This window comes from Cajanus cajan, chromosome 10, assembly GCF_000230855.2.
Source record: "Cajanus cajan strain Asha chromosome 10, NIPB_CcT2T_4, whole genome shotgun sequence".
Lineage (NCBI taxonomy): Eukaryota > Viridiplantae > Streptophyta > Magnoliopsida > Fabales > Fabaceae > Cajanus > Cajanus cajan.
In genome coordinates, this window is record NC_138526.1 from 31,539,336 (window position 1) to 31,556,969 (window position 17,634).

The following is a 17,634-nucleotide window of genomic DNA, read 5'->3' on the forward strand; positions in this document are numbered from 1 at the left end:
AGTCTATAATCTCTCTTATCATCTATAACATATAATAAAAGGGATTGTCTTATTTGGTATACATATTTTTTAGACAATTTTATCCTTAAATTTTTAAATAATAAAAATTAATATTAGAAATTAATTATTTTTACATGGATAAAATTCAAATCCAAAATTTTTAGGTTTGAAGATCAAATACAATACCAATTAATCTATCAAACATTGATAATTTTTAAATATTTTTATTAAATAAAATATAAATGCACAAATTATCTTGATTTTACTAACTAAAATAAAGACAATATCCATTTTTTTTATAAAGGATGGGAGAAAGTATTTAACAGTGAATATTTATATATATTTTTTAAATATTATACATAAAGTGATGTAATGAATACCAAATAATTTTAAAATTATATAAAATATATTGTATATTTGATTTAATTAATAAGAAAATATAATTCAAAGATTGATTAAATTTAATTCTAAGAGAAAATTATATATATATATATATATAATAAGAAGAAGAATAATACAAATTTTATCGATGAATTTAATGGACACACTTTTTTTTTGTTAATATATTTTTGATTTTTAAAAAATCATATTCTAAAACAGCAAAAACACTGCATCTGCACGAGTCCTGAAACGATGGACTATAAAAGGAAATTAACATGTATTTTTTTGTTTTCACTCCTTTTTTTGGTGTTGAACGTGGAATGGTCACCTTATGATACAAAATGACACAGGGTCGAGGTCTGTGTCATTTATGATTCAACCATGAAATAGGAGCAATTATTGGCAGCTTCTAAGAGATAGAAGAAAAGTATTTGAAGGGAAGAGATCCATTCTATGCATTAAATAATTTACTATTAAATACAAATTAAGTCCTAAATGGTGACTTTAAATTAAACAATAGAACTGGTCCTTAGAGGGCACAAGTCAAAGCTCATGACTTGACTTGCATGAAATACTCATCGCTACATCATTGGACTCTCTTCACACTATAATAATGGAAAGAAGGTTCTCCACTTCATTGAAATTGTTTCAAGACTTTTTTTCTTCTCCTTTATATTCAGTGGAAAACAATTAGCAAACACTCACACACACACATAAGAGATAAAGAGTGAGAGAGAAGATAAGATGGGTGTGAACCAAGATTTCAACAAGGATGATCATGAATATGTGGATGATGATGATGTTCCACTTCCGGGGTTCCGATTCCACCCCACAGATGAAGAACTTGTTAGTTTCTATCTTCGAAGGAAGCTTGACAAGAAACCCATCAGTATTGAGCTCATCAAACAGATTGATATTTACAAATACGATCCTTGGGATCTTCCAAGTATGTTTGCACTCTAAATTATAGCTTTGTAATTTCTAGATATTCTTCTCTTGAACTTCAAAATTCTAGTAGGTTTTCTTACAAGATGAAGTTAGTATCAAAGAAATAAGGGTAGGTGGTTTTGATCTAACACACTCCAAGAAAAAATGATAACCATATAATTACTTTACATGCCTCTAGCTAGCTTGATCATCATCATGATCTACAAAGCTACTAATAAGTGCATATTTGATTCTCTATCACATCGAGTTCGATCCACGTCATATATACAGAAGTTAATAGAAGTAGCTTCTGTGTATTGGACGTGAATTTTTTTGATGGATGAAGTTTATGGGTTCAGATCCAAACATACTCTAAGTATTTATGGTGATCACAGTTACATGCATGCATAAGTTTGATTAATTAAGATGCGTATGAGTAGACATATAAACATAAATACTTTTAGGCCTCACGATTGAGAGGGAATAGGATCAACTTTGATTAATTTGGGGCTAATTGATATCTTACTTGCATGAGTCATGGTAATTAATATATATTTAATAACTTCTCTTCATAGCAATCTTATCAAGGTCACGAGCTGTCACTTGTTAAGCTTATAACAGTGTCTTAATTTCCTTTCAAACCTATACACATCAGAAGAGTTTCTTCTGAACTCTCCCTCTTGAGCAAACTACAACTAGAACCAATTATATAAGCCAAATTTATTATATCATTACCATTTAGCATTCTTTATGTAAGAAAAATCATATACAAACACTTTCAAATTTGAGACTTAACTAGCTGAATGCTTGATATATACACAATCAATAGGACTTATAGTTGCACATTATTTTGTGAATCACAATAATACCTCAAATATTGATTCTAGTGAATTATCCTCCCTCTCAGCTTAGTGCAACTTTGTTTCTTGTCTTCCTTCCTCTCCCCTTATTTTTTCATTCTCATTACTGTCAACTAAACATTGATTAGCTATGCTAATTACAACATTTGTGTGCATGCAGAAACAAGTGCCACTGGAGGAGAGAAAGAGGGGTACTTCTTTTGCAGAAGAGGGAGGAAGTATAGGAATAGCATAAGGCCTAACAGAGTCACTGGCTCTGGGTTCTGGAAAGCCACTGGCATAGACAAGCCTGTGTACTCACATGGAGGAGAAGGCAATGACTGCATTGGACTCAAGAAAACACTTGTGTACTACCGTGGCAGTGCAGGCAAAGGCACCAAAACTGATTGGATGATGCACGAGTTTCGCCTTCCTTCTAACACAGACACCAACACAAACCTTCCCAACTCCAAGACTTATGTAGATATCCCCCAAGAAGCTGTAAGTAATTTATATGATTAAGAGTAAACTTTTCTTTCAATTTTCAATACATTATTTCTCACTTAACCTTAGCATAAAAAAATCATAGAGTAAATTACACTGATAATCTAGGATGTTTCATAAGATTGCACACAATTTTCATACTTATCTCTTTAACTTTTCTAAGAATATTACATTGACACGCCCCCTTAAAACATTACAAGGAGGATTGCCATATATATTAAAAAGAATATAAAATTGTGTGTAATTTCACAAAACTTCAAAATATATCAGTAGCAGTATAAGTAAATAAATTTTAGAGTTAAAACCACTTTTAATTTAGTTCCTATAACTTTTCTCAAACTGTATTTTTGGTTTGAAAAGCTTAAAGTTTGATTTTATGTCTCTTTTTCTTTGAAGGCAATGATTTCGAGTATATATATACAGGAAACAATTTAATAGGTGACAGTATAGGAACTGATTTCATAACAATTTTTAGTATTTCAGTACATTATTTCATGTGATGACTTAACCTTGGTATGAACTTTTCACATACGTTATTTCTCTCTTTAGGAGAAACTAATGAGTTGTTTTCTTATAATATACAGGAAATTTGGACACTGTGTAGAATTTTCAAGAGAAATGTGTCACAGAGGAAGCACATGCCAGAGTTGAAACACTCATCTGCTAAGCGCCATTCCATTCATGACAAGAGCTCGAGGATGAACAATGTGGAGTTTCTCACTAACCAAGAAGAAGCATATATCAACTTTGGTGACCACTATCACAATGAGAAGAAACCAATCATTAGTTACACCAACAGTGATCAAAGGAATAATAATCAGTTTCATGTGAGTCAGTTTTATTCTCCAGTGCCACAGCAACCTCAACTACTAACTGCACCATCTTCAAACTTTTGGATTAATCCTGTTGGGAACGACTTCTTCACGTTTGATAATTGGGATGAGCTTGGATCTGTAGTGAAATTTGCTGTTGATTCGCCTAGCATGTAGATAAAAATGTGGTTAAGGTTGAGTTGGTCGTAGTTAGATTAGAATATGAAATATATATATATATATATATATATGTCATAATTAAGAATGCGTACGTTTGTATGTATTAGAGATTGGTTGATGATGTTCATTTAACTTTTAGTGGCAGACTTGTTGACATGATATATGTATGAATATGTTGCTTCTTACTAATCCATATAAAAATCTTTTTGACTTTTCTTTGTAAATTTTGAATTTTACTTAATTTAATTTTATTCAAGGATGGTACCATAAAATAAAACTGATTAAATGAAGAATTAATAATCTTTTAGACTCTATTAATTTATAATTTACTATTTTAGTTTAAAATTAGTTTAATTAACTTTTTTTTCCCTCCTATGTACTTTTTTTATTAGTTGATCATGTTTATCCCATTATTTTAAAAATTGGAACCCACTGTAGTGTACGGAGTGGAGGGGTGATCGTCCAAATCTTATCTTTATTCTTTAGAGGAGCACTAAAAAAATTTTATACAATTAAATTATATGAAAATTTATTGTAAAAAAAAATCATCTATAATTTTAGGAAAATAAATTAATGATGTTAAATGCAAAGAGAAAATTAAGTGTGAAATATTATTGGCTTATCTTTTTCTATTTCTTTTTTTGCACGAACCCCTTATTTATTAATGTAAAATTATAAATACATGTTATTTTTTTTAACTTTATTTCTTTTCCTTTATCTCTATTTTTTCTTATTCTATTTCTATTCTATTCTCCTACTCCATTGAAATTTTGAAATCAAACTTCGAAAACTTTCATTTGTTAACTATTGTCAAGCTTCTTCATAAAACGTTATCATTAATGATCCTTGTTTCTTATTGTGCAACGATCTCTAAGGATAACTCATACTCTCATTCGGATGTACAATATATTTAGTCATTTTTTTAACAAGTGTACATTAGTTATTTGTCATTTATACATTTAAGTTTGAAAATTAAAGTCGTAGATAACATCAAATAATTATGAGTGCATCATTTTGTTAGTTCGTTCAAAGCACTAATAAATTCAAGACCAATCCTGATTGAACGGTTCGACTCATTACAATTACATTAACTCTAGAACCTTATTCGTGAATTTGTCAAATCAATTCAAAATTGGTGTAAAAATAATTTGAAATGGTATTTTGCTTTAAATTTTTTAATTTTAGGTTTAATAAATATTTTAAGATAAATCAAATATACGATGAAGTCATTTATATTAAAAGATTTACATGTTAATTTCTTATATTATGATATTTTATATTATTTTATTACTTAAATATTATATAACATTAGAAATATAAATTTACGTATTACTAATGACCACATTTAAATCAATAAATTATAAACAAGTATTTCACCTATTTAATTACGCTCCAATTTTTAAAACATTAATTTATCATAAATAATTAGGATGAAAGCTGAATGTTCAGATTCAGACCATTGAAATGTAAGTTACATATTCATTCATCTAGTTCATTTAGTTAATTCATTAGATTATCAATATCACACACACGTGTTACTAAAGTTAGTACATCGCTTTCTAATCTTTCTAATTAAAATCCCTTTCCATTTATCAATTAACTAGTATGTAGTATTACGTAGTATATTTGGCCCTGCCTTTTTAATTAATGAAAAATTTACTCCATTTGAAGTAACCTATTAGAGAATAGTTTATTCAACACAAGCTCTTCGATATTCAACTCATTTAGGAATCTTGATTTCTAGAAGAAAAGAAAAGTCATCAATTAATTTGCACATACGAAAATTAATATGTAGTATAAAACTAATGTTTGTATAATTCCAACAAGATATATCTTGTCATCTTTCTAAAAAGAGAAATGTTACTTTAACAATATTATATTTGTACAAAGTTTCATATAAAAAGAAATACGATATACTAGAGAAAGGTATATAGAAAAAAATATTATTAGAAAATGTTGTATCAATAATATTATATTCTCTTAAATGTTAATTTTCATGATAAAAGAATTGAGGGCTTGAGAAAATGTTTATTTATAAATGATTAAAATATTATGTTATATTTTAAATTTTTGTTTTAAACATTTTAATTTAAAGACAGTGAAATAAACAAGAAAAGTTCTTTTTTTAATTAAAGTCAAAGTAGTTGAATATTATTTCCTTTTTATTATTAAATTTGTTAATTAAACTTTTACAACAAAGTTTGTAATTGAACTTGGCAACAAGATCCCAGAAATAAAGATTGAATTTGGCAAGGAGAAAACTCATGCTATTTCTAGTAGGATTGTTTATAAGTAACTTACTTGTCATATCAGTGTAAAAATTAGTGTGTAAATTACTTAAAATTTACAAAAATTGTTTATATAAATATCGGTTTTTAAAAAAAAAAAATGAGACTAATATGGCAAGTGAGATTATTTATATGGAACCCCATGGAGATCGCCTATTTGACCAGTATTGATTTCATTGTCTCTTCCATCCAATCAATATGGCGTACTAACATACGTATGCATCGCTGACTTTTGACTTTTGTCATTATTTCTTCTTCAGATTCTCACTTTCAACATCTACGTATGTTGAAATGAAGAAAAATGAAAAGGGTTTAATTGGATTTTTTCTGATTTGTTCTTTATTCACCTTTGATCAATATTTTCTTTTTATAACAAAGGATAACACATTTGACCGATTTTGTTGCATAGTGGTGTTAAGACAAATTAAAAAATTAAAATACTTACAATTTTGGGATGATAAAATTATTCGTATCCACAAGTATTTATGAATAAAATTTGTTACAAATAATAAATGGATACTTACGAGTAATGGATATAAATATCCTTTTACTTGCTTATAAAAAGGATGGGACGAGTATGACAGTATTTATACCTATAAGTATCGCTAAATAATATTATTTAAATATTTTTATATTATTTTTGATATTTCAAAAAAATTATTAATTACAAGTTCAAAAATCAATTATATATTTTTAATATTTTAATATGCTTAACATCAAATATAAATTTTAAAAAATTATTCATGAAATTTTTTTAAAAAATAAAAAATATCTTTAGATACTCACAGATATTTATAAAATTTATGGATATTTAGCCAATGAATATCCACATATAGGATGAGTACGAGCGAATTTTAAATTATTAAGGTAAGTACAAATACTTTCCTATATGTTCCCATAAAACTCCATTGTTATCCCTATTCATAATAATATTCTCACTTTTAAATGTATTGTTAAGTAATTTTTTTCTTCATTTAGTCATTCATAAATTATTTAACAGTCATAATTAAAAATAATATTATTTAACAATCATAATTAAAAATAATATTATTTAACAATCATAATTAAAAATAATATATTTATTGAAAAAGTAAGTTACTTCAATGAAAATTTGATAAAAAAAGATGATAAATTTGTTGTCTTTAATCAAGTTCCTATATATTAAATACCAACATTATCTTGATGGAGACAATTTTTTTTTTTTTAACTTCTTATCTAATTTAATTTTTATTTATCATAATTATTTAGAAATTAAATTTTAATATTTTTAAAATAAATTAACACTTATATATTAAACATGAATGACTATCTTGGATGCGAGCTTTTTTAGAAATTATTCTTCAATGTTTTTAGGAATTCTCTTAACTTCTTACATAATTAATTTTTTTCTTTGTTATATTTATTTATACATTAAATTTTAATATTTTTAAGTAAATTATCAAAAATTAAAAAATAATCTTATGCCACAATATAAATTATTTGCCTTAAATTTAAATATAACTTAAATGTTAAAAAAATATTTATACAAAATTTAAAGGGGACAGATCAAATGAAGCTCGTATAACTATTACACTGTTCAATAATTTTATATTAAATGTAAATTTTCTCGATTTAACCATTGAATTATAATTTTATATCGACATGTATTTTCATGACAATTTTTGTTAAAAGTGAACAAAAATTTGAAGATAATCAAATTGTTCATAATTTTGCATATTTTAAAATTATATTACATCAGTTTTGATATATATATGAATGGGGCATCAAATCATCTTAGATTAATATAAAATTTTGTATATATAATTTTGGAGTAAGAAACTTTCAATCTAACAATAAGGTTTAAAAAATAATTTTTTAATATAAAGTTAATGAATGATATAATAGTTGATAAAAAAATTACATCAATGTCATTTTATCCCTCTCCAAATTGAAACTATTTTAAATATAATTTATATATTCAAATATAATATTTCTCTCTATATATTTTATTATAAATTTTAGTTATTATATATAATAAATATTTAACATGTGAAATGTACATAATTAACCCAAAATAAAATTTATATGTTTAAAAATATCTATTTTAAATATAAGTTATATATCTAAATATTGTATTTATTCATATATTTAATTTATAATAAAATTTTAGTTATTTATAACAATATATGAATGACATGCAACTCTTTGGCCTCCACTTTTGCTAGACATTTATACCTTTATTATATTTTAATTGTTTTCATAAACATATCTCTTAAAGATAATATATATATATATATATATATATATATATTATTCACTCTATCAATAATAACTATTCATTTATTTTATAACCACTTTAGCTGCTATTTTTCTTTTTATTTCTATATATTGATGAATAAAAATACACAAAGAAAATTACAGAAAAATATAAACCAACTTCATGCAAAATAAAATTTGGAAGACTCTTCCATTTAACAAATGTTGAACTAAATTTAGCTTTCCATCTAGCTACCCCATGAACAACAATATTGTTCTATCAAGGAATACTTTTGTAATACACTTGTCAATCATGAGCCAAAAACTCTCTAATATTGACACTAATATATCCATGATTATGTCGTATACAATCATATTGCTGGTACTAATAAATGGTATAGATGACAGTTATAGAATCTAACTCACAAAGGAGAAATTTAAACCCCTCTTCCCAACATAAATGCAACCCCTCCTCCAAAGCAAGAAGTTATGAACATAAGGGGTCTCCTCCTTCAAATGAGTTCGCAAATCCACTTTTTCACCTATCAATATCATCCCTCACCACTCCACCCATTCCCATTACTTAATAATTCTCTAGCCAACTCCCATCTACATTCAACTTGATAAAAGGATAATCTGGTTGACTCCATTTGTCACATTGTCGCCAAAGAAACTTGGACCTCAAATAGTGTATTATGTGATATATTTAATGTTATCTATCTCACAAAATAGTTCATAGTCCATGATCAATTTGTCTTAAAGACCATATGGTTCTGAAAATACCAAATCCATTATGTCCCAACTGTCAACCTCGCTACATCTGGATGATTAACCATTTAACCAAGCTCTTGAGCCACAATAGACAACTTATAACAGATAAAAAAATATGATGAAATATTCCTTATCCACATCCAAATTTTTCTCGAATAAAGATAGTTGCACACAACATGTAGTGTAGATTCCATCTCGTGTGAACATATCATGCAAGCTTCACTTGAAGCTAAATTACTTCGTAGATGAACCTCATTAACAGGAAGGGCATTATGCAAACCCTACCAAAGAAAGAACTTCATCTTCTTTGGTATAGACAACTTCCAAAGACATATCCACTCTGAAGTTTTTGTACCTTGTCCCTTCGTGCATAATGATTGGAATCTCGTTGTTGTGGTATAACTATGTGAGGCTTTTTCGCCATAATAAATTTTTCAGAAATAAAAATTACTAAAATAAATTAAAAACAACTATTTACCAAACTAAATAGTTTTTTCCACGTCGGAATTGGAGAGACAAAGAAAACGTCCATTCCGGTGACGAGTTCTAGAGGCCATGTACGTAGGGAAGAGAAACAAGACTGGATCATAGAAAATGTCACTGCAGCTAACATTTTGTATTGCACAAAGCAACACAAAGAAAGCGTCATAGTGGTTGACGACTTTCTTTGGTAGCCGAAGATGTCAGTTTCGTTGACGAGTTGCCTTTCACCTGCTTACCACACCACACTATGTTTGCCAACGTTACCTGCCACATTGTGTCTGCCTGCGCTGCCTGCCACGCACAATAAACAGAAAACATCATGGTAGGTGACATTTTTTTTGTCCCTGTAGTCCTCTTTTCACACAGAGTCAACAAGCATGAGTAGTCTGAATGAGTGCAGTGTTGACCGACAAAGGCAGCATGCATGAGTCTTATCTTTGGTGCAATATGCTTGGACCGTGAAGTGGAAGATTTGCACTTCTTCCCTTTAAAAAAAATGGTAAGGTTGAGGGAGAGAAAGTAGGTGTGAGTAGTGTTTCGAAGAAGAAAAAGAAATTAGAAGAGAGAAAAAAATAAGGATGAAAGGAGTAGAGAATGAGGATAAGAAAAGAGAAGAAGAGGTATGTTTTAAATTTTTTCCAAAAATCATCACCCAACCTAATGTTTTCTTGTTTTCCTCATAATCCTATGTGACCAAAACTATTTAGTTTGGTAAATAGTTTTTTTTATTAATTTATTTTAGTAATTTTTATTTTTTTTAATTTATTATGGCGAAAAACCCGCTATGTGATGGGTCACCCATCTAATTAAATGTGTCAATCCCTATTGGATTCATTGATATATGCACTTGTAAAATGCGAAATCACCTCATGATGGAGTAATGTGTACAAATTGTTCAAGTTCCAAGAACCCTTATACCAGCATTCAACAACTTTGATCTCAAAATCGCTAATATGTACGTAGGGAACCAGTTGACAAAGCGATCCCGCCCCCAACCAATTTTCATACCAAAAATAGGAACTTCCTGGACCAAGACAAGGAGTAAAGTCATCCTTAATAAATGGTAATGCTTTAAGAATGTTTGCCCAAACATAGAATTTCCAGCGTTGTTCTACCCTTGTTAGCACCAAGTGACCTCTCTAATATTTATCCTATAGGACTTGCACCCAAGGCTTATATGGTGAACTCACTAGCTCCCAAATCAACTTACCAAGAGGAGCTATGTTCACCAACCATGGTTCTCGCATGTTTAACCCACCACACACATGCGATTGAGTGACCATGGACCGTCCAACCAAAAACCAGAACCGACATATAGGGAGAGAGGATCCCCTTGCCTAAGACCTTGAGAAGGTTGAAAGGGTTACAACTTCCTTTCCATTCCAAAACACTAACAGTGGAAAGTTCCCAACTTTCCATATGATCAATTGGATGATACGAGTAGGAAAACCAAATCTATGTACAGTATCCTAAAGAAAACCCCAACTCATTTTGTCATACGCCTTCTTAAGGTTGATTTGCAATGTCATAGTTCTTGTAGCAATTTTATCCTTGGATATAAAATGAAAAGTCTCTTGTGCAAGGATACTATTATCAAGTGTTCCTCTCCCTAGTATGAAACTTCTTTGGAAAGGTCCAATGATATCATGGAGGTAAGGATGCATTCACACCACTATCACTTTTGATATAACCTTATATGCCACATTACACAAATTGATCGGGCAGAAGTCTTTAAAGTTAGACAGGTTGTCTATCTTCGGGATAAGCACAATTAACATTTCTATAAGATATTCATTTGAGAAGCCATGCAAAAATGTTTCACGCATCATCCTCCAAAGTTCATCACCCACAATGTGTTAGTATTGTTTATAAAAGAAGGGTTGAAGTTCGTCTGACCCAAGACCCTTAAAGGATTTTATACTCATAACAACCCTTCTAACCTCTTCTTTAGATACTGGAACCAAGAGGGTGGCCATAGCCACTTCTCCCGAAATTGGAGAAACACCTAGATGTATGTCCACAAAAGCACCATGTGGTTCCTTCCTGAAAAGCTATTGATAGAAGTAAAAAGCTTCGTTGTTGAGGACATTCAGATCTATATGCCACATGCCATTTGATAGAAACAAGCCCTTGTTCTTGTTTCTTCTTCTCCACGCAAAGGTTTGAGCACGGAAATAACTAGCATTTTTATCACCAAACCTCACCTCTTTCTCTCTAGACTTCTGAAACCACAAAAATTCTTTTTACAATAAAACTTCATCCAACTCAGCTTGGAGAGTACCTTCTAGCCAAGAAAGGCTCTTCGACTCCCCTTTCTTAAGTTCTAGTTGAACCTCTTAACCTTGCTGATGGAATCATACTAAGGCTAAAAAGACCAAGAGGTGAAATATTGAAGGAGACAAGAGGAATGAGTTAGTTTTGAAAACTATAAGAGGAGTGGGCCTACTTTTGGGCCTTAGCTCCTACGTTTTTTTTATTAGTATAGGATTTATTCCTATTTTACCCTTGTCTTTAATTTCCTATTTACCCTTGTATTTTGGGTACCTTAGACATAGGATTTATTTTTCTTGTATTTCCTATTTTATCCTTGTATTTTGGAGTGTCTTAGTTATAAGATTTATTTTTACTTATATTTCCCATTTTACCCTTGTATTATGGGGTGTATTAGATTATAGGATTTTATTTTATAGCTAGGATATTTTATTAGGGTAAGAAAATAAGTCCTGAACGTGTTTTTTGGTAGCCTTGGATTTATTTTTGGGCTTGGCAAGGTTTAGGCCCAAGTGGAGGGCACCTAGGTTGCATGGTCTTATCATGCACCTAGATATAGCTTAACCAAACCCAAAGATTCCATCCTTGGCCACCAAGTAGCATCTAGGGTTAATTTAGGTTTCATTTGAAGTGCATTTGGCTTGCATTTTTCAGCCAAGCACTCTCAAATGTAACCCTAAATGCATCCTCCCTTCTATATAGGCTAGCAACCTTGTAAATACTTTGGAATTTATGATATTAAGAGAGCCTTTGAGCCTTAATATTCTTTCCTTAGTCCCCTTGGTCATTTCGGCCAACTATCCTTCTCATCTTCACCATGAGTGTTCTCACCTTTAGGAGTGACCTTCATCCATCAATGAAGTGAGCCAAAACCCTAGAGTACCACATTAGCATTTCATCAAACACCTAGCCTCCATAAACATCATTCGCCCATCTCCATCACCAAGGCTAGAAACCTTGAGTTTCATGATCCAAGGAGTCCGGTCTTCCCTCTTTGATGCTCCTAACTCAATCCATGCAAGGAGGGTTGCCATCACTTGCCTCTACAACTTTTTTCCAGTGTGTAATATTGCCAAAAATACATGAGTTTTAAACTCTAATGCAACAATCCTATAGCTTTCAATTCGTTAGAAATGGTAAGGGTGCTCCTAATCTAAGCCTCGCGGACCGTCTTCTCAAACCCCTTATGCATGGACCAAGCAACTTGGAAACAAAATGGGCGATCCCTTCACTTATCTTTTAGACCACCACACTACACAAGGATGGGGAAATGATTTGAATAAGCCTGATACAAAACCTCCGCAAAAGCTTTTAGAAAGAGAAATTGCCATGATGTATCACAAACCACTCTATCAAGCCTTTGAACAATCATTGTGCCCAGTTGCTTTTGATACTAGGTGTAGCTAAGACCTTTAGAGCCAAGGTCCATCATAGTCATTCATGAGCTGAACCAACCTGGAGGAATGAGAAGGAGAGAGAAGCAACACCCTCGGATCTTTGAGCTAAAGATGACCTTGTTGAAATCTCCTAGTACAAGCCAAGGCACCACCAGTTGGCTTCTAAGACTCCTGATATGATCCAAAACCTCCATTCTTTTGACTAAAGCTAGGACTTGCATACACAACTATGCATGGCCACTTCTTGCAACCTTGCTTGATTAAAACTGTAATTGTTTGAGGGAAAGAAAACAACTTAAGCGTCGATATTTGACTATCTTTCTCAACTAAGACCCATATGCCTCCCGCATGGCCTCTAACCTTCACACTATGATGCAACTTATATTTTAGATTGCTCCAAAATGAGACAACTGATGTGAATGAGCAATAGGTTTCTAACATTATGAAAATAAAAGGTTTGTATAACTTAACCAGCTCATCAACCCATTTTTTTCCTTTTCACATTCATTACGCCTCTAATGTTCCAACAAATAATATTTTAGTTATCTAACACGAGAAACCTGTTAGGGTGGTAACTAGAAGCTCTCCTCAAGAGAGCATTTCATCATGAGTTATATCCTTAACATCAAGATACCCCTTATGATCATCCTGATTGCCATCGTGCACCAAACTTTGGACCTCTTCCATGGGATCCTCATCATAATATGTATATTGGGTAACTTCAACATGCTTGATAGGGAGGAAAGACTTAAACTCTACAATTCGAGGAGCAATACTCTGAGTAGGCCTTGGCTTCAAGTAACTCGACGTTAATCATGTCCACATGCATGCATGGATCGCCTACATCAACATGACCCCAATTATCCTCTTTCCTCACGGCCTTGTGCACCCCTTTATTAGGCCCAACCCTATTTGTCATCATAATTTGAACATTGAGCCCATATGATTATTCATATTTTTGGATAGTACTAAGGACCCATCTATAACAATTAAGATATTACCTCTTATGTCTATCTTGTCAAAATCTTTATCCTTTCCCAGTCCATGCATGAATTGTGTTGTATATAATTTGCTTTTATTCTATTTTTGGGATTTTCATTTGACAATCAACTAATTCCCATGCGATTGTATTGAATTCATCAAGACATCTGGGATCTCGTGATCACTCTTCTCCTATGTCTTCTCATCGATGCTACCATCTCCACTCAATGTTGACGGACCTCCACCCTTTGCTATTGACTCCCTACCTTGGGCACCCTTCTTCATCTTTGTAGGAGGATTCATGCACACACGAGCAACATAGCCATAACAAACATACATGGTACAAAAAGTAAATGTAAGCCTTCCTATTCTACTTTATTGAGATTAAACTTGTCTAACACCGATTTATGGAGGTTAATTAATTTCAACACAAACTCTGGCGCACCTCCCTCTAGTCATATTAAAGGTGTTGATATCAACCTCAATAAGCCTTCCTATCGTTGAGGCTATGGTAAGAAGAACACTCTTGTCATAAAACACCATGCCTAGTCCTGAAAAGCGGATCCAAATAAGGGTTTTGTCCTCCTTCGCCTTAAACGCCTCAAACATTAGTGATCATTGTCTGACAATCAAGTAATGATCAAAGAGCATCCACGGGCCTTCTTGCATTACACACTCCCTATCAACATTTCAAATTTCACCATGAAATTACCATGTGATATATTCATTACCTCAAAATTCGTGTAATTTTAAAAGCGTTTGCAGCCTACTCCACATAGTAACCAATGCTCTTCCCCAACAACTTCATCACCAAACATTGTTTGCATGGTTCGCACAACTTCACAAAGGTTGATTTAGCAATAATGAACTTAGGAAGGAGACGATGACCATTTTCATACTTCAAGGACATAACACCCTCTTGAAGCATATCACATACTAGAGAGGATAACAGGCCCCCCATAACCGTATCCTTGAACTTTTCAACTAATTGACTATTTCCCCCCTCTATCTGGAGACTCTGACAACTTCTCAATATTCCTTGAAAAAGAGAAAACCATATCACTCATTCTTTTTCAAAAAGTAGCCTTTATTTTTGTTTAGAATTATTTTAACTTTTACTAACTATACATTATCTCAACTATAAAAAGAATAAAAATATAAAAAAAAACTTTAAATTGTCTTAATGACTTAAGTATGTTATTAGTATCTTAAATTTAAGGTAAATTTATTTTTTTTATTTAAAATTAATTTTTTAATCCTGTAATTTTAAAAAAATATTTTAGTTTTTATACTCAAATTTTGTTAAAGAATCTGTCAAATATTATCGCATAAAATCTATCTATTAATGTCCTTATTAGTAAAAGTATCACATTGAACCTAACTAATATTATATAATTGTTTCAATATATCACTTCCATATATGTTATTGGTGACCTAGGGAAATAAAATAAAATTTTTGAAATTACAAGACTAAAAATAACAATTTTTAATTTGAAAAATTAAAAATAAATTTATTCTAAATTTGAGAAACTAAAAACATATTTAAACTTATTTTAATTAATTTAAATTCTGGAACTTTTATTATTTTTATTTTTTATTTTTAAACTAAATTCATAAAAAATATAAAGTTTTTTTTTTCTATTGATATATAATAAATATTTAATATGTGTATTATATAGCTTAAAATACTGGTTGATGTATGCAAATCTTAAACTAAAGTTATGAAAGATCGAATGACTAGAAATTGAAAGGGTCGTTGGTTTCGTAAAATCCGATCTCAGTCATGATTCTCGTCAAAGTCAGAAACAACGATCCCTTTTCCAAGGAGATACATCGACCCTGTGGCTGCTAATTTTTTCAAGTTCTCAATAAATTTTTCTAAGTTATCTGGTGGTCCAGTCACTATAATTTGTTAGTTTGTTTTTTATGTAAGATGTTTTGAATAGGGTGATTTTATATCGAAGGGTTGAATGCCTCTTATATGTGTAAATATAATATATATACTTGATAAACTTTCTTTCTTTGTTTACATCAATAAATAAAGAACTTATATATCATTTAAATGTAAAAATAAATAAATAAATAATTAGGCGTGTGTTGGGATACAAACAAGTCTCACATTGATAAAATAAGAGAAAAAAATAATGCTATAAAACATACCATACTCTAATGAAAGAGTGGTCTTTTAGGTAATGACCAAAATTAAAATCGTTAGGGCTTAAACTCAAAACGGACAATATCTCATCATTATTGAGTATGCTTGTATAATAACCTTATAAAAAATAACTCTCATAAAATATTTCTTTGCCAACAGTGGTATCAGAGCCACAAGGTTAGATACGGTAACAACCATCATAACTCATAACATATAATGTGATATATAAAGATAGATTCCACTGCAAGAAAGGTTAAGTCTCTTGTTTGAAAGGAAAATTGTTGTGATACAAAGAAGTCTCATATCATATCGATAAAATAAGAAAAAAAATAACAACTTATAAAGCTCACACATACTCCAATGTCAGAGAGACCTTTTGAATGATGACCAAAAACAAAATTATGAGGGCTTAAGTCCAAAGCAGACAATATCTCATCATTATAGAGTTGTGTGTAGTAATCTTATAAAAATAACTCTCATAAAATATCCCTTCAAATAAATACTATAAAATCATCATTGTAGAATTGTGTGTAATAATCTTATAAAAATAATTCATAAAATATTTTCTTAAACAAATTTCATAAAATAAGCCGATAACGACCATCTCCAAAGTACATCATCTCATCCTTCTAGGAGTTTCAAGTCTACGAAAAGGACAAAAATCATAAAGTTATCTATGAAGAATAAATTCCATATGGAGAAAGCATTGTAACTAATACATTGGCTAACAGATCAATTCATGAATTAGATTCCTATGACATTGGCAAATTTAAAAACACCTAAGAAAAGTAAAGGGTGGTTTTCTTTGTTGGCAATGTCAAAATTGTATCTAATCATAATGGATATATTAGACCCCAACTAATTTGAATGCATCCTCATTGTGGCACCACCAGATCTGGATGAACAAGCCAAAGTTTGGTATCACATTTAAGAAGGTAAACGTGTTGTATACTACAAAGTCATTTTTCAATCAATCAATCTTTGCATTTAAAACATACATCAAGAATGAGTCAGTGCAGGTTTAGATAGGTTATTAAAGATTCATAACTAACTCTCATCATCATCTTCTTTATGGGTTCAAATTAATTTTTCTGATGTAACTTTTGAGCCCGAATTTAGAATATACTTTTATTTATATTTGAAATTAAGAAATTATTAAATAAATTTTAAACTAGTAAATATTTTTTTTAAAAAAATAATTATTCGCTATTATTTTTGTGTTGAATATATAGATCAATATTATTACTTTAATTACACATTTTCTTTTTGAGATGATTGTCAATTTATATTTTTAAATACTTATTTAATAATTTGTTTTAGAAATTATATTTAAGAATCAAAGTAAGTATTTGTGGTTTTTTTTTTTTTCCCAGTTGGTGAATAAATTGAGTAGTTACAATGGGATAAAAA

The 17,634-nt window shown here is 30.3% G+C and overlaps 1 protein-coding gene across 1 annotated transcript; it reads left to right on the forward strand.

Moving 5' to 3' along the window:
• Positions 1-374: 374 nt before the first annotated feature.
• On the forward strand, positions 375-4,282 carry LOC109790307 (transcription factor JUNGBRUNNEN 1). Its single transcript, XM_020349433.3, has 3 exons — positions 375-1,327; positions 2,329-2,648; positions 3,236-4,282. Exons 1-3 carry the CDS (start codon positions 1,126-1,128, stop codon positions 3,638-3,640), a joined length of 927 nt encoding a protein of 308 aa, XP_020205022.1. The 5' UTR covers positions 375-1,125; the 3' UTR covers positions 3,641-4,282.
• Positions 4,283-17,634: the final 13,352 nt, after the last annotated feature.